We start from the raw sequence: 25,724 nt of genomic DNA, 5'->3' as shown, positions 1-25,724 counted from the left end.
ATGAGGATTACTTCCACTTCTTCTGGACATGGTGAAGATTAAATTAATTACTGAATTCAGGATGCCCTTCTGTTTATTAATAAAGTCTGCAAAGCTCAGAAGGCATGTGTGGGTGGACTCTAACTGCAGATGTCGGTCTTGACCATGCCAAAGACATGGAGTTAGCATGTTAGCTCTATTCACAGAAGACTTTAAGCTTGTGGTTTAAAACGCAAGTTTCCCAGAGACAGTGGAGGTGATGGGAATCTGGCTCCAGCCTTAAGCCTTGGCTAACCACATAATCTAGGATGAGGCCATTAACTTCATGTCCAACCTCCCTGCCATGGAACGTGGGAGTGGCGTCGTCACCTGATCCTCCTTCTTCACAGGACTGGTGTCAGGGATTAAAAAGACATTAAGCACACTGTACCCCATAAATACATATGCTTGCTATATGTCAATTAAAAATATGTCTGGAGTAGTAGTGTGTGCAGGTTATTTCAGCCCTCAGGAGGCTGAGCCAGGAGGATTGTCACCAGTCCAAGGTCAGCCTGGTCTACATAGTGAGACCTTGTCTAAAAAGAAATACATAAATAAATAAACAAGGAAGATCGGATAATAAAAGTAGATGCTTGAAATAAAATAAATAATAAATAATAAAAATAAATAAATAAATAAATAAATAAATAAATAAATAGCAGGGCAGATGTTGATACCCTTCGATGTTACACAGCAAAATGCCGATGTTTACCAGAGATCTGACCAGCCTGCCCAGCCTCGTCCCTACCACTGGATGGAAGAGACATTTGTCTAGAACTGGGGAGGTCCTGATGCTTGCCTGAGCCTGGGAGTATGTAGTGTCCTATGACCTTTGGCCCTTCCTCTTCTTCCTCTCTTCCCTCTCTAGGCTGGCCCTGCCTTCCAACTTCCCATCCCCAGCCTCATTTTCCATGAATCTGCTCTCCAGAGCCATCCTCTAAGGTGCCAGAATTCTACCCAAGGCAAAGGGTTGGCCCCTCCAAAAAAAGCTATCTAGTGGGGTGCTCCTAAGCGGGAGGCCCTTGAGATGGCAAGGATCTACTTCAAAGGAACCCGCACTGGGATGGTGTATTTGTTGGGGAGAGCAGTAAGGGACTGGTTGGGCAAGCATTGGGGCTTGCTGTGCACAGCCCTGTGGGTAGAGGAAGACACAAGTGTTCAGGCTCAGTGGCTGGTCGGCTATCAGACCTCAAAGGCCCTGTAGTGAGACGCCCCTCATCACAGGCCTGGGGTTGGCGTCTCTGTGAAACAGTAGTGGTGTTCCTTTACTGCTGTATGGTTTTGTAGCTGGAAGGATCAGCTGGAGAAACACAGGGCCAAAGCTTGTCGGAAGGTTGAGCTCCTGACAACCCTGAAAGCCTCTTTCCACAAACGAGCAAGAGACATCCCCTCTGTGGTCTCAGCCTGGTGCTGGGGTTCATGGTGGGGCAAGTGGGGTGTGAGCTTGATTTGGTTCTCCTGTTTTGGCTAAGCACCTTGCACTGTGCACAGCATGAACAAGCACACCCAGGAGCGCTGTGTGAGGGAGCCTGGGTGGTGGCAGCTTTAAGAGGACAGAGAACCAGGTGGGAACGGAGAGTCCTGGTTAAGAGACAGCCCATTGAGAAGAGGTCAGGTTGGAAATGATTCCAAAGTTCAGAGGTTCCTGGCACTGCAGCCTCTAGTCCCCGAGGGAACCCCTCTACTAAGAAAGTTCTAGTAATTGTTGAGAGCAACAATAATATATAATAAACCCTTGTTCAGTAGACACGCCACCAAAGCCTTTGATTCTTCACCTTTAAAATAGGGGACATTAGAAAGGACCTCCTCATAGGGCCCTTGCAAAGCTGACACGAGGCCTGCCTTGCGTGCACTGAGCACTTCACAGACACCTCCAAGCATGCACAGCATCCCTCAGGGGACTACGGCCCCGCTCTCTCCTGCCACCTGCGCCCACTCACCTTCCAGCACGATGATGGCAAAGTCCTGCGCTGTCTGGGCCTTTCGGGTGGCGAAGCACTGGTAGGCCCCCGAGTGGCTCTTCTGTGCCGAGGAGATAAGCAGAGTTTCATTGCTAAGCCCGCGGATGGAGATGGCCTCACCGGGCAGCACCAGTTCTGTGTTGCGGTACCAGCGGATGGTGAACTCCGGGGAGCCGGTGAGGGCGCAGGACAGGATAACCGTGCTCCCGATGCCCGTCTTCAGCTTCTTTGGTGTCAGGGTCACATGAAGAGGGTCTGAGTGGGGCCAGGATCGGGCAGGCACAAAGGGAGGTGGGAGGGAGGAAAAGGATAGAAAGACCTTAACCGTGATGACATGCGGCTAGATGGACAGAGACCACAGAGTCCGGCTGTGTGACCACAGCTGTGTGCAAATCAGGACTAGAAAACCCCCTGTTCTGGGTCTCAGTTGACTTATGAGGCACCTGCAGGGACAGAGCAGGATTTATCCTTACCCTTGGAGCCTCTACCTGCCTAAGGTGGGTTCCTCTGCTTAGGCAGAGCTTCAAGGCTCCCTCAGCTCCCCCAGAAGCACGGGACATTGATCTGCATGGCACCCAGAGACCAGAAGGCACACTCTTTTCCTACTCACGAGGCCACCAGCCCCTGCTTTCTGTTACTCTGATTATCTGGGGTTCTGCCAATCATCCTCTTTGCCAGAACTTCCATGGATTCCCCCAAACTCAGCATGGCATTTAAGGCAATGACTCCCTAGTCCCCAGGGGCAGGCTTTCATATCTTTCTGGACATCTGCCTCCTTGCTGTTATGGAGCAAGTCTGGGAGGTCTGTCTGTCCCAGCGTCTCCGTGGTTGCATGTTGAAGACAACCTCCACCCCATGTTTCAGGTAAATGCACACCAACTGTCATGGCTTTCTGGGCTGTGGGCAGGATGTTGAGTCTGGATCTGGCTAGGGAGTCAGAGGTGAGGCTGGAAGGCCAACAGAATCTCTGCTGTGTCTGTGGCCCACCCAAGGGTCTCAGGAGAAGGTAGTGGGGGGGCAGAGTGCTACCTCAGCCAAGCTTTACAGCACAGTGGCCTCTGCTGAGGATGGAGGAGAGTCACCCTAGACGGACCCTGATGTCAACCTGGTGTGACCTCAGGCAACTGTCATATTGTTGAGTACAATATTCAGGGACTCAGGCTGATGCTGCCAGCCACCTAGAGGGGTCCACAGGGTTCCCAGATCCTTTGTTGCCTGGTTGTCAGAAAATTCTGGGTATCAGAGCTCGAAGGAGCCTCTGCATCATACAGATACAGATGAAGCGTCAACAGGATGGGTGGTGCAGAGATCACCTAGGGCACATCTGGGGCATCAACCGCTCTGCCCTCACTGCCTCTGCCTGCCCTCTGGGGCTCGTAACAGGAGAGGCCTACAGGGCCCTCCTGCTTTCCCTAGTTCCCTGGACCCCTGGACTCCACTGGGAAGAATAGGGAAGGACCAGACTCTAAACCCACAGCGGCTCCTGATGCAACTGACTTGGTTGTGTCCGCTCAGTGTCTGGTCTGATGTATCAGGGCCCTTGTCAATTATCATCCTTAAATACTTGGTCTGCCACCTAAAATGGAAACACAACCCCGTCTTGTGGATTGCCACCGGAATTTACTCCCTCAGCCTGGCATAGCCTACAAACCCAGAAGCTCTTCCTTTCACAGCTCCCCACAAGACTCTCATGTTCTGCTTGACTCCTGGAGAGAAGACCATAGGGCAGGTGGTCATGGATACTACCTATGACACCAGGACTGAAAGGCAGGGCTGGTTTCAAACCAGGGGCCTCTCCAAGCCACAATCTTCCTTCTTAGCCATTAGGAGCCCCTCTTGGGGCAGCAGGAGGCAGAAGCAGGGCCTGCATGGTCCTGGTATTACATCACACAGAGGAAGAGTGAGCCCAGAGGCATCAACTCCTCAGCCCTCTCCTAGGGCTGCAGAGAGAGACCCCGACTCACCAATGACTGTGAGGACGCCGTTGGCCTCTGCTGACCCGAAGGTGTTGGTGACCTCACAGATGTAGGTGCCGCTGTCCTCAGTGCGCAGATCACTGATGGTCAGCCCTGTAATGCGCTTAGCCCAGCGGCTGTCAGCAGGGAGGGGTCTGCCATCTTTGAGCCAGCGGATGGCAGGGATGGGGTAGCCAGAGGCAGCACAGGGCAGCTCGACTGCGTGGCCGGTCCACACTTCCTGGGAGTGGAAGCCATCCAGGATGGTGGGGATGGACTCTGTAGGGTCTGGAGAAAGAGAGCATCAGTAGCTGAGGCCACCCTGGGCAGAGGAAGGTAAGAGTGCGGAGAAGCAAGCCTCCAGACAGAAGCCCCTTGCCCATGCTTACAATGAGCAGGTTCCAGGGCGGTAGCATTTCTAGAGGAGTGTGTGTATCCTCCATGTGTGTGCCTAGACCAGGCTGATCCCTGAGAACCATGACTGTGAACCAGTCTCCAAGGATGGCTGAGGGCACGGCAGAGCTCAAAATCAAAGGGACAGAAAGAATGACAAGGGAGGACATAGGGGGATCTCTTCACCCTGATCTTGGGACATGAGAGTGGTGGGTATCTGTCTGGGTCTCAAAACCAACTAGAGATACCCACCAAATGGGTGGTCAGTTGGGGTGTCCTGCCCTTCCTTGACATTTTAGTTATGAGTCTAGTACCCTCAGTGGCTATGGTGGCTCTTCAATCCCTGCCCAGCCTTCTGCTCAGGCTCAGAGTGACTGGTGCATACCCCAGAGTTCAGAACAATGTGGGCGTAAAGCAACGAGAAGCCAGCGCCTGGGAGAGGAACCTAAGTAACGGAAGACCCAGGCCCCCTTAAGCGAGATGTTTGTGTATTTATGGGCGTTCCTGTTTGATTTCTCAGCCTGACTCTTCACGGGTAGGGCCGTCCCTTGAATCCCAGCTCTGCTGTCCAGGGTCTACCAGCCCTTCTCTGAATACTACACCTCCCTTGTTTTCTTTATAGACAGGGTATCTAGTCAGTGTGCTATGTCAAGGGTGACCTTGACCTTAAAAAATTGTAGTGTGTGTGTGTGTGTTTGTGTGTGCTCACGCCTGTGCGGACACACACTTTTGAACACATGGGCATGCTCATGCCATGGCTCATGTATTGAAGTTAGAGAACAACTTACAGGAATTGGCTCTCCCCTTCCACTGTGTGGGTCCTAGAGATCTAACTCTGGTTGTCAGGTTTGGTGGCACCTTTAGCCTCTGAGCTATCTCACTGTGCCATGATCTTGAATATCTGATTATTTTGCCTCTATCGTATGAGTCCTGGGATTATAGGCATGTGCCACCTGGGTTTTAGATCAAACCCAGGGCATCCCGTATGATCAGTAGACACTTTACCAACAGACTCATATCCCCAGCTTTCCCCGAAACACACCCTTCTTCTGCTTTTTCCTTCTTTTCTCTTGACTTAGTCCAGGCTTACCCCCAATGCTTGGACAGCCTCCTGCCTTACCCTCTTCAGTGCTGGGATTCATAGGCCTGTGGATTCAACAGATCTGGCCTTAGCCCTCCTTCCCCTTTTCTCCCACCATTGTCTAGAACCTATCTCTGGCTGTAGCTTGTTCTATCCCCCCCCCAGTCCCCACAAAGGTGAGCTGGGTCACCCAGACACCCAGCCAGTCTGCTCTGAACAACCAACTCTTCCTGCTCACTGTTCGCAAGCCAGCCCTAGCGGGCTCTCATGCCCATCTCCCCCTCACTGCTGCCACTCTCTCTGGACTCTCACGGAGTTTCCTTCTTTCCTTTCCCTTTCAAACAATTCCTTTTCTTTTTTTTTTTAAAGAAAACATGTAAAGTTATTTATTTATTTTTTTTGAACAGGTAATATATGCAGGCGCAAAGCTTCAGAAAGCTGAAGAACAGAGATGGAAACGGGGTCTCCCTCAGCCCCTGGCCTCAGCCGGCTCTCTTGCCCCTTGAGGCCACCACAACTATGGCTACCTGTCTCTTTTAATAGCAGCTGCCGCAGGCCAGGCATCCATCTTCCCAGAGGACAACCAGGCTTTTGAGGCAGTGTTGACCTGTGATGTCCCTCTTGTGCCCAGTGTGGAAGTGGGGTTCCTGGCTGTTGAACCTTCTGTTTCTGGGGAACGGGGGGGGGGGACGGTCAGAAATGAGTGCATGCCAGTCGGCGTGCTGAGTTTGCTGGCTAAACTCCACACGGACAACTTTCTAGACTTCTGCTGTCTGTGACACATAGGTTACTGAGACCAGAGACATTTAGGACCAGCCCAGGATCACACGGCAGACCAGAGCTCTGAAAGCAGGTCGTCCTCACCCTTGTTCAGCAGCTGGGGCCCCAGATGGAATAATCCAATACGCTGAATGTTGTCTGGGAGTGGGCAGGGGAGCTGCTGACCGGCCGCACTCCGCATTCATCAACGGGGACTGTCAGTTCTTCGCTTTTGTCCCTTGGAAGGAGTCAGGCCAGAAGTCTCTGCCAGAGAGGGACTTTCTAGAGGCACTTCTCTGTCTCTTCTTGTGCCTGGGACCCGGCAGGCCTAAGTGACAGATCTACCTGGTCTCTAGTCTGCCTCAAGACTTTGGGTGAGTCTCATGACCTGTGTGCTGAGTTTCTCCCCTGCACAGTGGAGGTGGTTATGGTACCTCCGTATCTTACGTTACTTTCTTAGGCCATGCATGGCGGGATGTGTGCCACAGTGCCTCACCGACACAGGAGGGGCAGGTGCACGGATGATTGCTAACTGATGTTCATCCTCCCTCCCTTCCCCATTTGCTGTCCTCTCCCCTCCGCCACCCCGCCACCCCGGTGGGAATGGTTGATTGGTTGGGATCAACAGAACCACTGCCAGAGAAGAATTACTCAATGTGACACTTAATTGATGCGAAATACACAAATCCCATGGCACAGGGCAGAATTTACAAGTGGAGAGGCCGCCAGGGTGGCTGAGGAGGGGCAGGGTAGTGGGGGACAGAATTAATCACCGAGGCCTAGGCGTGAAATTAAATTCCGGGGGGTGGTAGGGAAAAAGAAACCTCTTTCATTACCAGGAAGCAGAGACGTAAAGGGCTATGGCGTGTACACGTGACATCCCAGGGGACTGGGCGCTGCCAGCATGGGCACTGGGCTGGGAAAAGACAGTCCTGCTTGAGGTTGTGGGACCCCAGGTCAGGCTGCTAGGATGTCCTGTGATGTCTGAGCTAAGGCTGGAACCAGGGCAAACAGAGTCTGCTCCATGGCTGTCCTGCATGTGCTGGGGGATGGGAAGCTGGTTTCACATCCTGTGTGGTCCCTTGGTCTCTGTGAGGCCCCATACTAAGTCTCTGGGATGTTGATGCTCTTAAGAGTGCTTGGAGGAACTCTCTAGAAAGCCCCAAGTCATAAGGAGGGGTGTTATCTGGGTGGATTCAGGGGAGACTTGGTCTCTTTCTGTAACTGTCCCGTTTGACTTAGAAAACAGAGAAATAAAAGTTGCCTACTCTTATGCCCTGCCTGGGGAATGTGACAGGGATAGGATGACAGTGCAGGAACAACAGGACAAGGACACAGAGCTCCCTGCCGAAGCTGACTTCTGGAGGCTTCCCAGGCATCAGGTCCTACTGAACTCCACATACTGTAGCCTGTGGCCTCCTAATGACTGCCCGGCTAACCGTATTTGCCATTCTCTTGGACTTCACTGGACGCTTGCTAGCCCAACTCGCAAAGTGCCCCTGGCCTTCTTGTGTCATCTCCAGCCCAAGGTGCGGACCCCTCCTCATCCCTCTCACCTTCATCTATGGGGAGCCCTTTCGGGAGTTCATGGGCCTTAGAGACACGAGCATGTGCTTCCTGGGGACAGGCTGGGCTTAGGGGCAACTAGGGGCCATGAGCCTGGAGGTCGGAGCTCCCCTGATGCCTTTCCCTGCCTCCCTCTCAGATCACTTGCATTTTTGCAGAGACAAGCAGCTTGCAGACAAGCTGCCTTGTCACATCATATCACATCAGGGCCCTGCGTCACTGCACGGCCTCCCCTCCTCTCTTTCTGTTCCCTTCCCTCCGGCATCTTCCTTCCTTTCTCCCACTTCTCTTTGTCTTTGTGTGTGTCTCTGGTCTGGGTCTAGGTCTCCTCTCCTGTCCTGGACCACTCTCTCTGGGCCCAGGCCTCTCTCCCAGGATTGTCCAGACACCTTTGTATCTGACCTCTGCCCCTTTAGGTAGCGTTTATCTCTGAGTCCTTAGAGGTATGACATCTTTCTCACAGTTCCCCCATCATGCCTTTTACCCACCATGATGGCATAGGATGAGAAAGAAAAACTGGCACAGCCTCCAGCTTCCAGAATCCGTTCTTCTGAGGGACCCCTGCCTAATCCTCACTCCCCACCCCGCAGAGCTCTAGGTCTGGCCATCAGAGCAGAGAATGAAGGATTTGATGGAGGAGAGCAGAGCCTGTCTGCAGTAGGAGCTCTCCATGCCCCCACCCCTGCACTGTGTGAGGAGAATGCAAATGAGATGCAAAACACCATGCAAACAAGGCTGTGTAATTTGGAAGCAAACCACTCCAATGAAACACACTCCGAGTTGGCTACAGATTCAGAAGTCCTACCACACGGTCTGCGCCATGGCCAAGAGTCACTGTCTCACCACAGAAGCATGACTTCCGTTGGTGCTTTCCGTTGGTGCTCACTAATGCCACCATTGTTTACTTGGTGCATGCTGTGTGTGACCCACAGGACCAGACGTCAGAGACATGAGGGCCAGACTGGGCAGTCTGGTTATTTGTCTCCAGATTCCTGTTTTCTTAATCTTTCTTTCAACTGTGCTGGGCAGATGAAGGGTCCCGGGAGTCACCTGCTCATGAGGGTTGATGTCCCTAAGCCATAGGTGACAGAAACAGACAAGTAGCCTTTCCCAGAGAGTCCTTTCCCAGAGTCCGGAGTAGGGCATGACCCCATGGTTTTAGCCCTCCCAAAACTGATAAAAAGTGAGTTTCTATTCATTCATCCCCCATTTCCATTCTGCCCCATCTCCTCAAGGCAAGGATGCTCAAACTGCAGGTCAATCTGCCACCCCCTCTCCCCACAAACACAGGAGGCCGTGATATCCATTGTGTGGGTTGCAACCAGCATTGAGGAAAATCAAAACAGCATAGGGCGAATAGAAAACACTGGAGCTGAAGATGAAGGGTTGGGAGTGTGCTTGCCTAGCACGCATGAGGTCCTGGCTTGACCCTCCACACAGCACAAACGTGGAGTGGCGCCACACTTAAAATCCCAGTGCTCAGGAGGTGGGCGCAGCGGGATCACAAGTTCAAGGGTATCACTGGACGAGTCTGAACTACATGAGACTCTGTCTCAGAAGACAAAAAGACCAAACCAAATCAAACCCTCGCAAACAACAAAACCCACAGAGCAGAGAGCGTCGGAATCATAGTATGGTGACGCATGCTGACGACCCCAGAACTTGCCAATCTGAGGCAAGAGATCACTGCATGCTCCAGGTCAGTGTCCCCCACTACCCCTGCTAAAAGAGAATCATCCAACAAAGGACAGACATATCAGGGCCTGTGGTGACAGTGTGGGGTAATCCCAGTTTGCACTGCACAGGTGCCATAAAAACATGACTGTGGATGGTTGTCAGAAATTTGGAGCCTGCTTGTGGAGAAGGCCTTATAAAGGGATGTATAAAAGCCCCCCCCCTTTTTTGCTAGAGGTGGTATGCGGGTGATCTGTGGGCCCTCCCTTGACTTCGGCAGAAGGGTAGTGCAGCTTGGGGGACTGGAGTGGGAGCTTTGCCCGGACCTCCCGCTGACTTGATAGTGCAGGCAGGCCACTTGGCTCCCCTTGGAAATGCAGAACATTACACACACCTCACAGGGCTGTGGGTGCTGGCTGGGTGACACGTGGAGAGCTATGTGGTACACAGTGGGCAGAACACATGCTCCATTTTCCTTCAGGCACACAACCATACCCCAGAATGAGAATCTCTTAGACACATTTATCACAGTCTACCTGCTCTCCAGTGCAGTGAGGTAGCCTCCAAAAACGTGTGTACACACAGACACTTACATGCATACACACTCACACAAATACACATACACTCACACATCACATAATCACATACACACATATGTACTCGTACTCTCACACTCACACACTCACATAAATGTACTCATAGTCACACACACAAACACACTTAATCACACACTCACACTCACACACACTCACATACTTGCACACACTTACACACATATACTCACACACTCACACATACACACACTCATACACATATTCACACACTCGCTCACATAAACTCACATATGTACTCATACACTCACACTTACACACGCACATAAATGTACTCATAGTCACACACACAAACACACTTAATCACACACTCACACTCACACACACACTCACATACTTGCACACACATACACACATATACTCACACACTCACACATATGCACACTCATACACGTATTCACACACTCGCCCACATAAACTCACATATGTACTCATACACTCACTCACACACTCACATAAATATAGTCACACATATATACACACTTAATCACACACTTACACACTCACATACTTACACACACATACAGACATATACTCACACACACATACTCCCACTAATACACATATTCACACACTCACCCACATAAACTCACACACACACACACACACACACACACACACACCACCAAACAAGCGGCAACACAAACAAAACTCCCCCCAAACAATAAACAACCCCCCAAACCTTCGGTAACACTTAGAGACACAAGGAAGTGAAAAGCCCTCCTGAAATCTAGGCTCACAGTTACCACAGATTTTAACAATGAGTTTCCTGACAAAGATGGCAGGAAGAGGAAGTGGGGGCAGTGGCTGTGGGAATGGAGAGGACGCAGAAGTGTGCCTGAGAAGCAGAAGCTCTGCTGGTCCACAGAAACCTTTCAGTCATTAGGAGAGCCAGGTGTGACCCCTTGGGAAGAAGAAACCTCTAGAGAATCTCTTTCATCAAGGCTACTTGATGAAGTCTCACCCAGTGGTATATATTGCCCATGATCACCCCGTACCCACGGGAGGGTCAGCGCCCTGGGCAAGCACCTACCTGTCACAGAGAGCCGAGCCCCGTTGCTCTGACGAGTCTCCCCACTGTATTTGTGCTGAGTGATGCAGCGGTAGGTAGAGAGAGCATCTTCCTTCTGCACGTCCGAGATGTACAGCCCACCGTGTGATGTGATGAAAAACCTGTTTTCTGGAGACACAACCAGATAGAGCCAGTTAGTTCTGCTGGGGCAGCTCTGGCTGGCAGGAGGCCAGCTTGGAGCTATCTTGGAAAACCAGGGATGAGGTGGTGTGCCCTCATGGGTGGGCCATCTCCAATAGACAAGGCTTTTCTTTTTAAGATTTTTTGTTTTATGTATTGTCTTTATACGAGTACACTGTCGCTGTCTTCAGACACACCAGAAGAGGGCACCAGATCCCATTACGGATGGTTGTGAGCCACCATGTGATTTCTGGGATTTGAACTCAGGACCTCTGGAAGAGCAGCCAGTGCTCTTAACCACTGAGCCATCTCTCTAGCTCCTAGACAAGGCCTTTAGCCACACGCTGACACAATGAAAAGTAGACATGCTGACAAATTTTTAGAGTAATCACTGTGTACCCAGGGAGATCTCAAATTCAGGATCTTTCTAACTCTGGCTGGAAGCCCTGGGACTACAGACATGTGCTGGCTACCTGACAAGGAATTGGGTGTTAGAGTCAGACTGAGTGAAATCCACTGTGTGTCTCCACTCTTTTTTCTACTTGTTATCTGTGCCATCTTGGGCTTTGCTTAGCCCCCTAAGCCTTAGATGTACAAATGCAGATACTTCTGCATAGGCTGGATACGTCAAATGGCTGCATACAGAAAGTATGCAGTGTGGAGGAGCCCTCCCATTTCTCACCCTTCCCTAAGAGTCTGCAGAATTTCCTCGGTCATTGCTCAGTGGCTCTTGGAGTTTTAGAGGAGGAAGTAAGTACATACTGAAGTGACTGGCTGGGACAACAGTCGCCGGACCAGAACTTGGGTTCTGATTCCCAGTCTTCTTTGTAAGTCAGACAGAAGCTTAAATCCTTTCTGTACTGGGGCTGTGGAGAGGTAGACTCGGTCATTACCCGCAGTCCTGAACAGCCATGGGACAGCACTGGGTTTACTTTGCTGTCACTGTCCTGGCTGTTCCTGCCTCACCGGCTGGGCTGTGATAGGGAAGCAGAGTGGACAGGTAGTGGGACCCTCGGGTGGTGGCTGCTGTTGCATTCGCCCACAGCAGAATGGATCTCTGTGGAGGGTCCCAGTGAACCTTGCTTGACCCTGAGCTGATAAGAGCTAACCTAAGAAAAGATGTGGCCTTGGGATGGGGTGTGCCTGTGGCAGCCTAGTCTCTGCTCACCGAGAACAGAGGAGATCAGATGGGGACCACCTCTGGTGTTTGCTGTCACACATAGGTAATTGTGCTTATCCAGGAAGGATGGGTCAGGGTCGGGGAGTGACGTGAGCCCATCAGCAGGGCACGCTCTAGGAGGGGAACTTTTTGTGGAACCCCACATCCAGTCCAAGTGCCTGGGGCTGGGATTACAAGTGAGCTCCACCACACTAGGGCTCTTGTTAGATGTGTTCTGGAGATTGAACCCAGGCAAGCACTTCCCTGAGTGAGCATCTCCCCACTCCATATATTTACAGTTCTGGGCATCGAGAGGTGAGGATGAAACTGGAAGACACATTCCTCCACAGAGGACACGAAACTCAGAGATGACAAGTTCAATGTTCTTCACAATATCTTTGAAAAGGTCCTCTGGACTTCTTTTAAATAAATATTTATTGGTGTGTGTGTGTGTATGATGTGTGTGTGTGTGTGTGTGTGGTATGTGTGGTGGTATGTGTGTGTGGTATGTGTTGTGTGTTGTGTGTGTATGGTGTGTGTGGTGTGTGTGTATGGTATGTGTATGATGTGTGTGTGGTGTGTGTATGGTGTGTGTGTGTGGTATGTGTGTAGTGTGTATGGTGTGTGTGTGTATGATATGTATATGGTGTATATGATGTGTGTGGTGTGTGTGTATGATGTATGTGTGGTATGTGTGTATGATATGTGTGTGCGTGTCTGTGTGGTATGTGTATATGTGGTATGTGTTGTGTGTTGTGTGTTTATGATGTGTGTGGTGTGTGTGTATGATGTGTGTGTGGTGTGTGTGTGGTGTGTGTGTGGTGTGTGTGTATGATGTGTGTGTGTATGTGGTGTGTATGATGTGTGTGTGCGTGTGTATAGATCAGAAGACAATGTGTGGAGGAGTCAGTTATCTCCTCCCACCATGTGTGTTCTGGGAACAGAGCTCCAGTTGTGAAGCTTCGCAGCAAGCACACTCACTCACGTAACCCTTTCACCAGCCTTTGGAGTCATTTCTTCAATATGGCTTTAAATAACTCCATCAATCTGGGCTCTTCTGAATGAATTTTGGTCTAACTACAATTCTCCTAATCACTTCTCCCTTCCTTCCTCTCTCTCCCCTCCCTTCTTTCTCCCTCCCCTCCCCTCTCTCCTCTACTTCTCCACAGTGCCCTGGGCTAGCACCAGCCCGTCTCTCTTTGCCAAGCATGAAGCCTTAATGATCTCAGTCTGCTGATCCAGGTAGAAAAGAACAACACTCCCCTTCATGGAAGACACTGTTAACTTTTTTGGTTAAACAGTGTGACTCAGGAGACCGATCGATCAGTCAGCTAATGCCCTGATTTATTTATCCGTGTGAACCTCTGCTAGTTACCTTCCCCTGTGACAGGTGGCTCTGTGCACTCACTCTTAGCTAGTCCCAGGGTCTAGCTGCCTGTTGTTGGGAGTTCTCGTGGGCACCTACAACCTTCTTCCTCTCAATGCCCAGGGAGGGAGGTGTCATGGGGAAAGTCAAAAAGGGAAGGGAGGGGGCTGAGTGACTGTCAGCTGTTGAGGAAAACAGACTCCGCCCCTCAACCCTGTGTATTGTGATGTGACATCCTAAACTCAAGTTCCAAAGCTCTCTGACATTGTGTAATTGGGACTGGGATGCAGAGTTACGTATGGTGTCACTGTGGATAGAAGATGGGGAGGAGTTGGGGGGGAAGCCAGTAAAGACATCAAAGCAGTGTTAGCAGCCAACACGGACCCCAGCCCTGGTCAACCTGGATCCAATGGTCCTGTCCTCCAGCACCCTGGGACCCACACAGCCCTGTGCTCCTGGGATTCTGCACCCAGAGTGGAGGGTGGGTGGGTGATGCTGCTGCTGGTGGGGATCTGGGTTTCTATAGCAACCAGCAGCTGCTGCATCGGATGTTTCCCATCTTTCATTGTCCTCATTTCCCCCCTCCCCCTGTGCATATTTAATTGCAGTAGCGAATTCTCTCTCTCTCTCTCTCTCTCTCTCTCTCTCTCTCTCTCTCTCTCTCTCTCTCTCTCTCTCTCTCTCTCTCCCAGACACACTGTGTTTTGCTCCTACTGAAACAAAGGCAGGCTGCAGCCCAGAGACTCAGTGTGAGAGGAGAAGGGGAAATCAGGGGCATTATGTTAATCCCCTGTGGAGGGGGCACTCAGCTACAGTGGTTTGCATGTTTGATGAGCATCAGAAGAGGGGGGAGGGGGAGGGTTGAGGGTCCCTGCTGGGGACAAGAGGCTAAAAAAGTCTATGGAGGAAAGCCAGAGTCTTGGGCAGTGCTCTGAACCCAGGAAAACATAGCTGTAGGCCTCAGCCAAGCCAGGGCTCAACAATATGCTGGCTTCCAGTGATATTTGGTGGCCATTGTGGCATAAGGGGTGGTGGCCTGAGATAATCTGCACTTTGGCCTCCTCCTCCTCCTAAAGGCAAGAAGTGTCCCTCTGCCGGAAAGGAGTGCAGCTGTCCCACGGCCATTTGGAATGCCTTAGGTAGGCTGTAGGGATGAGTGGGGGCATTGATCAATTCTTGGTAGGTAGGCTGTAGGGATGAGTGGGGGCATTGATCAATTCTTGGTTGCTACCTTGGTGGGAGGTGCTGCTGGCGTTGAGCAGATGGGATCCTAGTTGCTGGACACCTGAGCTAGTGGCATCCTGGTGGGTTTATGCTGGTGAGTCACCCACCCTTAGGTATGAACTCTCCTTGTCACAGGACACCTCTGTTGCCACCCTCACGTACATGGGAATGGTGAATATGGTTAGCAAGCCCTTTCCTTTACTCTACACGCCCTGGCCCATATTGTCATTCTCTGCTTCCGTACCCTTGACAGAACTTGCACTTTCCTAAGAGTTAAATATTTATTAAACATCTGTTATACACTAGGCAATAGGGGGGTGATGTAGACCTAGGTGCGCAGGCGCGGAGAATGCCCTGGGGAGAAGGAGGGAGGGACTAACTGATGTATCCCCAGCCAAAATTTGACAGGGATCACTAGTAACCTTGGGAAGCTGAGAACTTGTAAGGCCCCTGTCTGAGAGGAGCCCTGTCCATGCCTCAGCCTTGGCTACTCAGCCTATAGAGCTATGAAGAGGCACGACTTGCTCTCCAGAGTCATGTAGCCTGTGAACATCTCTGGGACACTGGCACAGCATGGGGTGTCCTCTCTCAGAGTCTCTGCTTCTTATTCATCCAAGGAGGGAGAGGGTCAGGGGAGGGGTTTCACCATGTTTATCCACCATTCTCCCCCAGGCAGCTTTTCAGATTCTTGTGGGTCTGGAAACGGGCTTTTGGGAGCCATTGGTCTATGCTGCAGGGGAGCTCTGTGTCAGAAGCACTTGGAAGGACACTGCCCGCTGAGCATGGGCAATCCTGTTCTCCTTTAAGAGGATGAGAAAGGACAGAACACACAGGTCATGGTCTCAGGGGTGCGGGGCATTTACATAGGGACGGGACAGCAGGCTTCAAGGCTGCATCTTATGAAGGAGGCAGGTGGGTCTGGCTTTTGGCTGCTTCCTTTCTCCTAGAATCTTGGTGCAAGAACGTGTGTGTGTGTGTGTGTGTGTGTGTGTGTGTGTGTGGTATGTGTGTGTGTGTTTGGTATGTGTGTGTGTTTGGTATGTGATGTGTGTGTGTATGTGTGTGTGTGGTATGTGATGTGTGTGTGTGGTGTGTGTGGTGTGTGTGGTGTGTGTATGTGTGTGTGTGGTGTGTGTGGTGTGTGTGGTATGTGATGTGTGTATGTGTATGTGTATGTGTGGTGTGTGTATGTGTGTGTGTGGTGTGTGTGGTGTGTGTGTGTGTGTGTGGTATGTGTGTGTATGTATGTGTGTGTATGTGTGCGTGTGTGTGTTTGCGCACATGTGTATTTTGTACATGTTCATATGAGTACACATAAAGGCCAGAGAGTCACATAGACTATCTGTCTGTCTGTCTGTCTCTCCAAGTCTTGGTTTCTCACCAAACCTGGAGTTACAAATCCAGGCAAGCTGTATTCAGCTCCAGGGATCTATCTGTTTCTGTCCCCGAGTGCTGGGATTAAGGTACACATGCCATGCCTGTCTTTTTATGTGGGTGCTAGGGATCCAGACTCAGGTTCTCAGGCCTTGCTTCAGAGCTAGGCCAAAGAGCGGGAGTCTGAGAAGACAAAGCCCCAGCTCCCTTGTGTAGGTGCTAAGTTTAGGTGACAGTGTCTTCCCTGTCTTCTCCCAGAAGGCCAGAGAACTGTGTGCCTCAGAGAGACCTGCAGCTGTAGAATAGACCGAGAGACCCTATTGATGGAGACTTTACCATAGAGGGCTTGACAGGAGAAGTCAGCCTCTGAAGCAGTGGCCTCTTGTTCTCCGCCCTCTGAAAGGTGCCTGGACGCACAGGAGGCTGAGATTGCCAGAGTGGTGGCAACTCGGATGGCGCCTGAGGGTTTAGGGAAGGGAGAAACTGCTAATCCAGCCACAGAAGTAGGGTACTCTTTGTAGCCCCAGCCCCTGCTTCTGCCTTTGCCTCCCCAGTCTGTCCCCAACCCACACCCAGAGTGATGTTTCCAACCCAAGTCAGATCACCTGAGGTGCTAGTGCTAGTTCCTCAGTGGGGTCCTGTTTTACCCAGTGTGACAGTGGTGCTTGCCATAGGGTAGACACTCAGCAGAGGTTTCCGGGGCAAGAGATCTCTAATCTACAAAGAGGTGACAGTGGTGATAGTCCTCTTCCTGGAAGCTCCTCCAGGTTTCTGAGAGTTCCTGCTGTCCCAACTTACCACCTCATCTAAGACACGCAACTGGACTCTTGTTTGTTTAAGACAGGGTCTAAATCTTAAGCCCAGGCTGGCCTGAAACTTATGTATCCCAGGCTAACTCCATATTCATAGGGATCCTTCTGCCTCAGCCTCCCAAATGCTGGGATGACACATGTGAGCCACTGTAGTGCACTTTAAAAGTGATTGTTTCAAACATGCAAAAAGTCAAGCCTAAGCAAAATGGAAGTTTGTCAAAAATAAATAAAGAAATAAACAAAAAATTTCCCAATGATCCAGACACTCCACTTTTAAAGAGACAGTAAGCAGGTCTTAAAGGGTTTGTGTGCTGTATTCATAGCAGCATTGATAACAACAGCCAAGAGGGGTCACTAGTAGATGAGAACATAAACCAACCACGTGCTGTACATGCTTTGGAATACTATATAGCCTTGAAAAAGCAGCGATTTTCTGATTCATGCATCACCATGAATGAACTCTGAGGACATAATGCCATAATCAAAAGAAGCCATATCCTGAGGAGGTTTCTGGAGTACTGACCCAATAGAGACAGGAAGCAGAATGATTATTGCCAGGACTAGGAGAAAGGGAAAAGGGTGGTGGTGTAGTTGGTGAGCACAGGGTTTTGGTTTTGTAAAGTGAAACCGAGTTTAAATGGTACTGAGTGATAATCACCTCCCTTTCCAGTGTGGTTGTACCTTAGAGGCCAGAGCCTGGTGCTCAAGGTAAGGCTCACACTCAAGGAGTGCAAGAGCAGCCAGGAATCCTCTGCCCCACATATAGGACAGAGTGCATAGCTGGGACTCTGGAGGAAGGCTCTGTGCTTAGGACTTGTAGCCTGGTGGCCACATGAGTACCCCTCATGGATACTGTGAATCCTTGCCTTGAGGATGGATCCAGGCTGAGCTCGTGAAGGTCTTAATTTGTGTCAAACCCAGCAAGGAAGACACCCTGAGGCACATACATCCATGATGTTGGGTTCCCAGACACTAAAACCATGAGGATTAAGTTCATTTGGCCCTTGATCTGTAACATCATGCTTTCATTGCCCTAGGAGACCTACACAGTCCTCACTTGGATGGTCAGTTTCCAAGAGACCCTTCCCCAGGTGGGGAAGAGGTGCAGATCCTAAATCAGACTGTGCAGGTTGGGTTTTGAGAACAAAGGATGGGTGGGAGAAGGCGGTCAGGGTCTTCCTGTGGACACTGGGGTCTAGGCCCTGAGAGAAAAGCAGAGAGGCAGGAGGGGAGAGAGCAGTAACTCAAAGACATAGGCAGGGTCTCATCTGTACCCTTAAAGGCTCAGACCATGCCTACTACTGCATGTTCTAACACCGGAAAACGAGGCAGAGTATACCATGGACCAAAGTGGAGATGTCAGGAGAGGCCTCCTACCTCTGTGACACAGAACTGAGTGAGTAGCCTCAGCGGACACACCTATGGCAGAAGAGACTGTGGATGGGAGGTAGGTCCCAGTCCATACAAGTGTGGGAGGGACATGCAGAGTCACTGAAGTTGGGGCTGGTAGTGCTGGCTAGAGAGAAATTTGCAGAGTAACAGTCTCCATGTGGAAGTCAGCAGGCCTAGACCCCCACTTTCTATTGCAGGGGAATAACTCCATGGCCTCATAGTCACATTAAGTGCAAGACCAGGCTGAGCATGCCAGGTATCTAACGGGTGCCACAAAGCACCAAGTATTCCCTGGTGGTGCAGGAGTATGGGGAGGTGTCAGGGGAATAATCTCATGCATTCTCCACAGTTCTATGCTAAGGGGGCAAGCAGCTGACTTTGGAGGAATGCTGACATGATTCCGACAGGGTCTGATTTAGACTCAGTTTCCCCTGGGAGGCTAGAGAGTCAGCATGGTTATCCTCTAAGCTGCTCTGACTCCTGTTGAATGCAGCCCTGAGACCAGCCTTGCTCTGAGTTTGGCTGACCTTGCGTTCAACACGTCACCCTGTAGGTCAACTGTCTCCCACCTCCTCCAGCCATGGAGTTCTAGTATGTGAGGACACTTTGCTGGGAAAAGGTCTGTAGCTAAGACACATGGAGACAGGTACGGCAGAATTGAATGCACTGGGCTGGGAGATGAGAAATCTGGCTTCTACTTGGCTGCGTGCATTCAGACCAGCTTCCTTAACCTCATGCACCCTCAGTTTCCCCGACTGCTGAGTGAGGTAAGAAAACCAGTTTGCTCTCCAATGTGTCTGAGCCTCACTTTCTTAGGGACTTGATGGTCTTCCCTCCACTGTCTGGGCAAAGGTGGAGGACTCAACTCTTTGAACTCCATCGCAGTCAGCAATCCACGGGTTGCAGAAGGCAGGGGCCAATCTTTACACAGCCCCTGGGTTAGAGTCACTTCCCACATAGATAGAGCAGCCCTGTGGTGGCTCATGTCAGCGAGACATGCCAGGCTCCACTCAGTCCTCTTCACTGCCCTTGCGTCCAGTAGCAGAGGATGTCACTGGGAGGACCTAGGCCATCGACAAACAGCACAGTGAGAGGGGTCAGAAGGCCGGGCCTCACATCATGTTCCACTTCCTAGCTGGAAATCGTGGGGAGTTCTGGAACTTTCTGAATCCATTCCCTGTTAGAGGTAAATGAACTAGTGAGTGTGCCTAACAGAGTGCCTGAAAGGCAGCAGGTGGTCAACGCGTTAAGCAAACGATCTCTGGGGACTCCAGGAAGTGGAGGGGTTCAGCTTTAGAGCTGGGTCTCAGCCTCGAAGTCTAGGCGCTATCAACTATCCCCGTTATCTCCTTACAGTTTGTAGGGTGGTCTTTAACGTGTACAGGATGTGTAGGGCCTTCCTGGTGGCAGGGGTGGGGTAGGAGTGAGCTGGCTCTACTTCCCTGGGGCCTGGGAAGACTGCCACATGGGCAACTGGGTTCTAGAAAGGTTCGGCACTATCCCTGCAGAATGTCCCAGGCAGCTGGGGGTCCCAGAGCCTGAAGATCAGGTCTCAAGAGGGACAGTCCAAAGTAGTACCTCGGAAGGGGCTGATAGAGCAGCCAGTTTTCTTCTCTTTCCCAGAATCCTTTTCTCTACAGCTCTTTTTCTCTGCGCCAGGATTAGCACACATCTCTCAGTCTCCTCTTGCAACAAGATTTTATTTCTAATTATGCTGTAATAAAACTGGAGCGCTCCCAGGCTTCCTTCCAAATGACTTGTATACACACTGCCGATTGGACCCTCCTCGGCCTCATTGTAATAGCGGCTCCCTGACATTCATTAGACATGCATGAGAGGGGCGCTTTAAGAATAGAATTGCATTTAAATGGATTTGCTGAGAGAGGAAGATGAAAAAGAGAGAGACACAGAGAGAGCTCACAGGGAGGAGGGTGGGAGAGGGAGAGAGGTCTGTTGAAAAACTATGAAAACAAGTTGCCATAATAACAGGCTGCAGAAATAAGCCTCTTTATTCCCCGTCTTCATCCGCTGCACATGGCAGAGCCCAGCCAGGGGCGACAGCCTCCAACCCCCCAGAGTCTTCACCCTACTTCTATGCTCCCTGCCAGGGCTTCAGAGCTCCTTACTCCATGCCTCCCCACGTGTCAGACGCCCGGAGAGTAATGGGATCTACTGCTGTTGCAGTGGGAAAAGCTGCCTCAAACTCTCACAACCTTCATAGCCAAGGGCAGCCAGGGAGAGCAGCCCAGAGTCCCTGGGCTTGTGGGAGGAGATGTCTTCATGTCCTTACCTACAGCGCTTGGTTCTGTCCTCTGTCCCTGGCCCCTCTCTGAAGGACCAACCCTGAGTGGCTAAGAAAGAAGAGGGCATCTATTCTGACCCTTGTCCTGACCCTCATGGAGCCCTGGTTCCATACTCCGCCCTTCCCCAGTGAGCACAGCAAAGGTTATTGGCGCTCACGTACCAGGAGCCTACTCTGTGTCCTATGCTTGTTAATATAAAGACAAGACTCCTTAGTAGGACAGCCCCACCTTTGGCCCTGCACTGTGGCAGTTCTCCCCCTCCTGGGCGTGGTGCTATGTGGGATAATCCCCCTCCCTGCTCACTCTAGTTCACCCTGATATTCTAAGACCTGGGGCTATACCCTCTTCCTCCAGGAGACCCTCCCATATTTAGCATCAGGCTATAGGCTGATTCACCAGAGTCCAAACTGTGTGGTACCACCACCACAGTTCCTTGGCACAGTCCCAGTATAACAGAACGGGTGCCAGCCACAGCCAGTATACCACTTCTTATCTTATTTGATCCTTGCTGAAGCCTACAGGGGGCAGAGAATGTGTTAGTCAGTTTCCTATTGCTGTGCTAAGACACCATGACCAAGGCAACTCAGAGAAGGAAGGGTTTATTTGGGCTTTATTGCTCCGGAGGGATGAGCCCATCATTGTCACCACGGGGGAGTGTGGCAGCAGGCAGGCATAATGTGGAGTAGTAAGCTGGGAGCTCACATCTTAAACCACAAGAAAGGAAGCCAGAGAGGAAATGGGGAATGAAATCTCAAAGCCCACTCCCAGTGACATACTTTCGCTGACAAGGTCATGCCTCCTACGCCCTCCTCAAACAGCGCCATCCACTGGGGACCAAGTATTCAAGTGCTGGAGACTATGGGAGACATCCATCATTCTGATCACATCAACTTGCCTCAAATCTCAAAGCTTGGTGTTGTCCAAATCTAAGCCAGATTTTTACCAACTACTTCCAGGTCAGCTGAGGAGTTTCTCCACAGAAGACGCCTCCCTGATTTGTACCGCAGCCGAGTCTGCACAACTCTCTCTGAGAGTCTAGCTAAGGAGGACCCCCTCCCTCTTTCCAGACAGTTCCTGATTTGTACTGTTGGGCTACATCCTGGGACCTGCAGGGGCCTCGGTGGTTCCTGACACCACAGCCTCTAGGACATTCTCAGATTTTCAGATATAATGAAGGCTTCTTTAAGACATTACATATCACCCTTCTGAACCCCCATCATGCCTGGTCAGGGATGAGAATTCTGACCAGATCATATTGTTAAGAGACAGCCAGAGGGGTGTTTAGTCCTGTGACCTGGAGGCTAGTTTCATGAGGACTCTCATCCTCTATTGGGCCCTCAGCCCCTCTTGGGTGGGAATAACCACCCCCACCCCTTGCAGGTTGTGGGGAGGAGACAGTGGATGCTGCAGTATTGTGCCTGCTGGGTGCTCATTTCTGCCTTTGCTTCATTAACTTTCTCTGGTGTGTTGGTGACAATGACAGGGAGTGAGAACACTGCTTTGACTGTGCTCCAGAGGGGGTGCGGCTAAGAGAAAAACAGCACTGTGGCCTCTCAAAGCCATCTAGCCCAGCCCCTGTGTTGTTCCAAGGGCACTATGGTGGCAGGGAGACCTCCTGCTTCTCTGTCCTTATCCTATCTGTTTCTCCACCTGCCTCACAGCCTCAGAGCTTCCCATGCCTCCACACTGCAGAGACGAACAGTGACATTAGGTCGAGCAGCCTCTAAAGGGCAGGAAGAGCTCAAGTGTCCCTATCTCCTAGTTCCCAGCATAGCCCTAACTGAGCATCCGGTAAAACCTGATCTGCGTTGATGAATGACTATGGCCTCTTTGCTCTGTGGCAAGTCTGGCTTTGGTGCTGAAGTCAGATTTTTGCTTCATGGTGTGACCTCACACAGGCTCCTGACCCCTTGGACTCATGTCCCTTATCCCTAATTGTGTATCAGTGCCAGTCAGAGGTTAGAGTGGTCCTGAGTTTAAGCACTTGCCCCGGGGCCAAACCTTGATTATTCCATCAGTGATTTTTGTCAGTCATGGTCAGTTGCTTGCTGGAAAAGGATTCCGTTCACTGTCCACTTCATATGGTGATACACGGCCTGTCCGTCTCAGATCACTCCCCATCCCACGGTCCTCTGCTTAGAATCTTTGCAGTCCTCTTCTGCTGACAGAAGAGGCCCTTGAGCACTGGCAGCTGATCAGCCTAATGGCTCAGCACCCACCCAGTCAGACACACCAGGGGCAGAAGCAAAGGCAGAAACATCTATAGGTCCATCTGTATGTGGCTTTTCAGAGCTCAAAGTGAGTCAGGTTTATCAAAAAGACTCAGATACACGAGTGCTGGGTCTCAGTTGTCCTGGACCCCCACTGTCTTCCTGCCTCTGTGCACCTTCAGGGTGCCTTGTCCCGGCAGCCCCCAATCTGTCTCTCCTCGTCTCAGCACCAGCTTCTCCGCTCCTCCAGCTGGAGTAGCTGACTCTTTACCTGGCTTTCATCATGAAGTTGACACTGTGGAATTTTACAGTTTTTGCATGGATGGCTTGTCTTCCTGGGTGGCAGTGGGTGGGAGAGGAGAAGAGAGGGATTTCTCTCATTGGTTTGTTTCCACTATGCACCCAGCATGGTGTTATAGAATACACTGGTCCTCCTCTATCACCTGGCATGGTGCTGCAGGATACAGTGGTCCAAGCACCTGGCGGTGTTACAGAATACACTGGTCCTCCTCTATCACCTGGCATGGTGCTGCAGGATACAGTGGTCCAAGCACCCAGCATGGTGTTATAGAATACACTGGTCCTCCTCTATCACCTGGCATGGTGCTGCAGGATACAGTGGTCCAAGCACCTGGCGGTGTTATAGAATACAGTGGTCCTCCTTTATCTGAGGGGAGAGGCTCTAAGACACCCCCCTCCCAATCAAGAGCCTGAAGCTGGATGGTACCTGACTCTACCTACAGCACACATGTATATATAACTATGACCCAGTATAATTTATAAATGACACCAAAGGTTAATGACAATAATAATAAAATAGAACTATGACAGGAGTCTATAATGTGAGGCATATGAGTTTTTTTTCTCTCCTAAAATATATCCTACCGTGTTCACCCTTTGTGTGATGATCTGAGATGAGACAGTTCCCCATGACAAGCTGAGGTGAGGTGGATGCGCCTGGCACTGTGACATGGCTTCAGGCTGCTGTTGACCTTCCACTAAATGTCAGGAGGAACTCTGAGACAGGCAGATGCTGGTTGTCCACAGGTAACAAACCAGGAAAGAGTGAAACTTGTTTAAGGTTGTTTTCCTGCCCTATTGTCCCTGTCAGTCCCCAGAGGCCTGGGGTATCCCCCTGTTCTGTGAATAGAAACCCAGGGTTTGGAGATTCAGGAGCAAGCCCAAGATCACACAGTTGGGGGATCCTTTTTGGGATTTTATGTGTATTGCTGAACCCCTTAGCTGTTCAGGTAGAGACCTCATTTTGTTCATGGTCCTTGACCAGGTGCCCTGTGCCTGCCTACTAACTTTAGGGGTTAACAATGACAGCCACGGGCTGGAGAGATGGCTCAGTGGTTAAGAACACTGACTGCTCTTCCAGAGGTTCTAAGTTCAAATTCCAGCGACCACATGGTGGCTCACAACCATCTGTAATGAGATCCAATGCCCTCTTCTGGTGTGTCTGAGGACAGCTACAGTGTACTTATATCTAATAAATAAATCTCTTAAAAATAATTAAAAAACAAACACACAAAAACAATGACAGCCATGCTAGGATGTCATAAACATAACTGGTGTCATGTCAGTGAAGGCTTCTCGTGGTGTTGGACTCATAGTAAAGGCTATTTGCAATTTTTTTGTTATTTTCATCATTAATTAATTAATTAATCAAATTCAAACAAAACCTGCCTCAGCCTCTTGAGTTGTGGGATTTCAGTCACCACACCTCCCCTACGTGCAGTTTGTGAAGTAGAGAAATTGGTCCCACTCTCTCCTGAGGGGCACCCTCTCTTATCTCTGTCCTCATCAGGACTTGGGGGCATTGTTTATATGTTTTTGTGTGATACCCAATAGACTAAGCTTTCTGCTAATGATGCTTCGGGTTGAAGTTGCCACCCCTGTGCAGTTCCAGTCCTGAAATAAGAGACTCCACACTTCGTCACACCTTGCCAGACAGCTGAATCCTCAGTGAGGAGGTGGTTAAAGCAGAACTCAGATACGTTGGGTAAATAACCATTTATGTCCCAGGCTTAGGAAGTGAGCCCAGGTCTAAAGATGGGTCACCTCATGCATGCTACTAACTAACCTTGTCCTGCTTAGAGTCTTCCTAGGGACACATGTGAGAGGCAAGGTAGAAATTGAAGGAAAATGTATGTAGTGGTTTTAATGAGAATGGGTCCCATAGGCTCCAATATCTGAATATTTGACTATCGCCATTTGGTGGGGCTATTTGGGAAGAATTAGGAGGTGTGGCCTTGTTGAAGGAGGTGTGTCACTGTGCAGGTTTCAAAAGATTCTGGTCATTCTCAGTGCTATCTCTCTGTGTCTGTCTGTCTCTGTCTCTCTGTCTCTGTCTCTCTCTCTGTCTCTCTGTCTCTCTGTCTCTCTGTCTCTCTCTCTCTCTCTCTCTCTCTGTGTGTGTGTGTGTGTGTGTGTGTGTGTGTCCTGGCTTTTTTTCAGATGTGAGCTTTTAGCTGTTGCTACCACTATCTACCATCATGGGTCCTAAGCATCTGAAACTGTAAGCTGAAATTAAATGTTTTCTTTTTTTAAGTTGCCTTGGTCATACACTCTCACCACCACAACAGAGCAGTGACTGACACAGCATGTTAGCTTCTTTCCTTGTTCTAGGGACAAAAATTCTTGACAGATACAACCTGAGGGAAGAGGATTT

At 50.5% G+C, this 25,724-nt stretch overlaps 1 protein-coding gene across 2 annotated transcripts in view; it reads right to left on the bottom strand.

Moving 5' to 3' along the window:
- Positions 1 to 25,724, bottom strand: part of Dscaml1 (DS cell adhesion molecule-like 1) — a 316,941-nt gene that overhangs the window by 78,967 nt on the left and 212,250 nt on the right. For both annotated transcript variants that reach the window (XR_015626613.1, NM_001108141.1), the window contains 3 exon segments: positions 11,052 to 11,198; positions 3,944 to 4,222; positions 1,959 to 2,234 (listed from right to left, as the gene is read on the bottom strand). Coding sequence is in view for 1 of the 2 variants with exons in the window: in NM_001108141.1 (NP_001101611.1) it covers positions 1,959 to 2,234; positions 3,944 to 4,222; positions 11,052 to 11,198 (702 nt within the window). In the remaining variant the exon portion in view is untranslated.

Source organism: Rattus norvegicus, chromosome 8, assembly GCF_021556685.1.
Source record: "Rattus norvegicus strain SHRSP/BbbUtx chromosome 8, alternate assembly SHRSP_T2T, whole genome shotgun sequence".
Lineage (NCBI taxonomy): Eukaryota > Metazoa > Chordata > Mammalia > Rodentia > Muridae > Rattus > Rattus norvegicus.
Note: the sequence above shows the minus strand (reverse complement) of the source record. Positions and strands in the feature narration are given on the sequence as shown.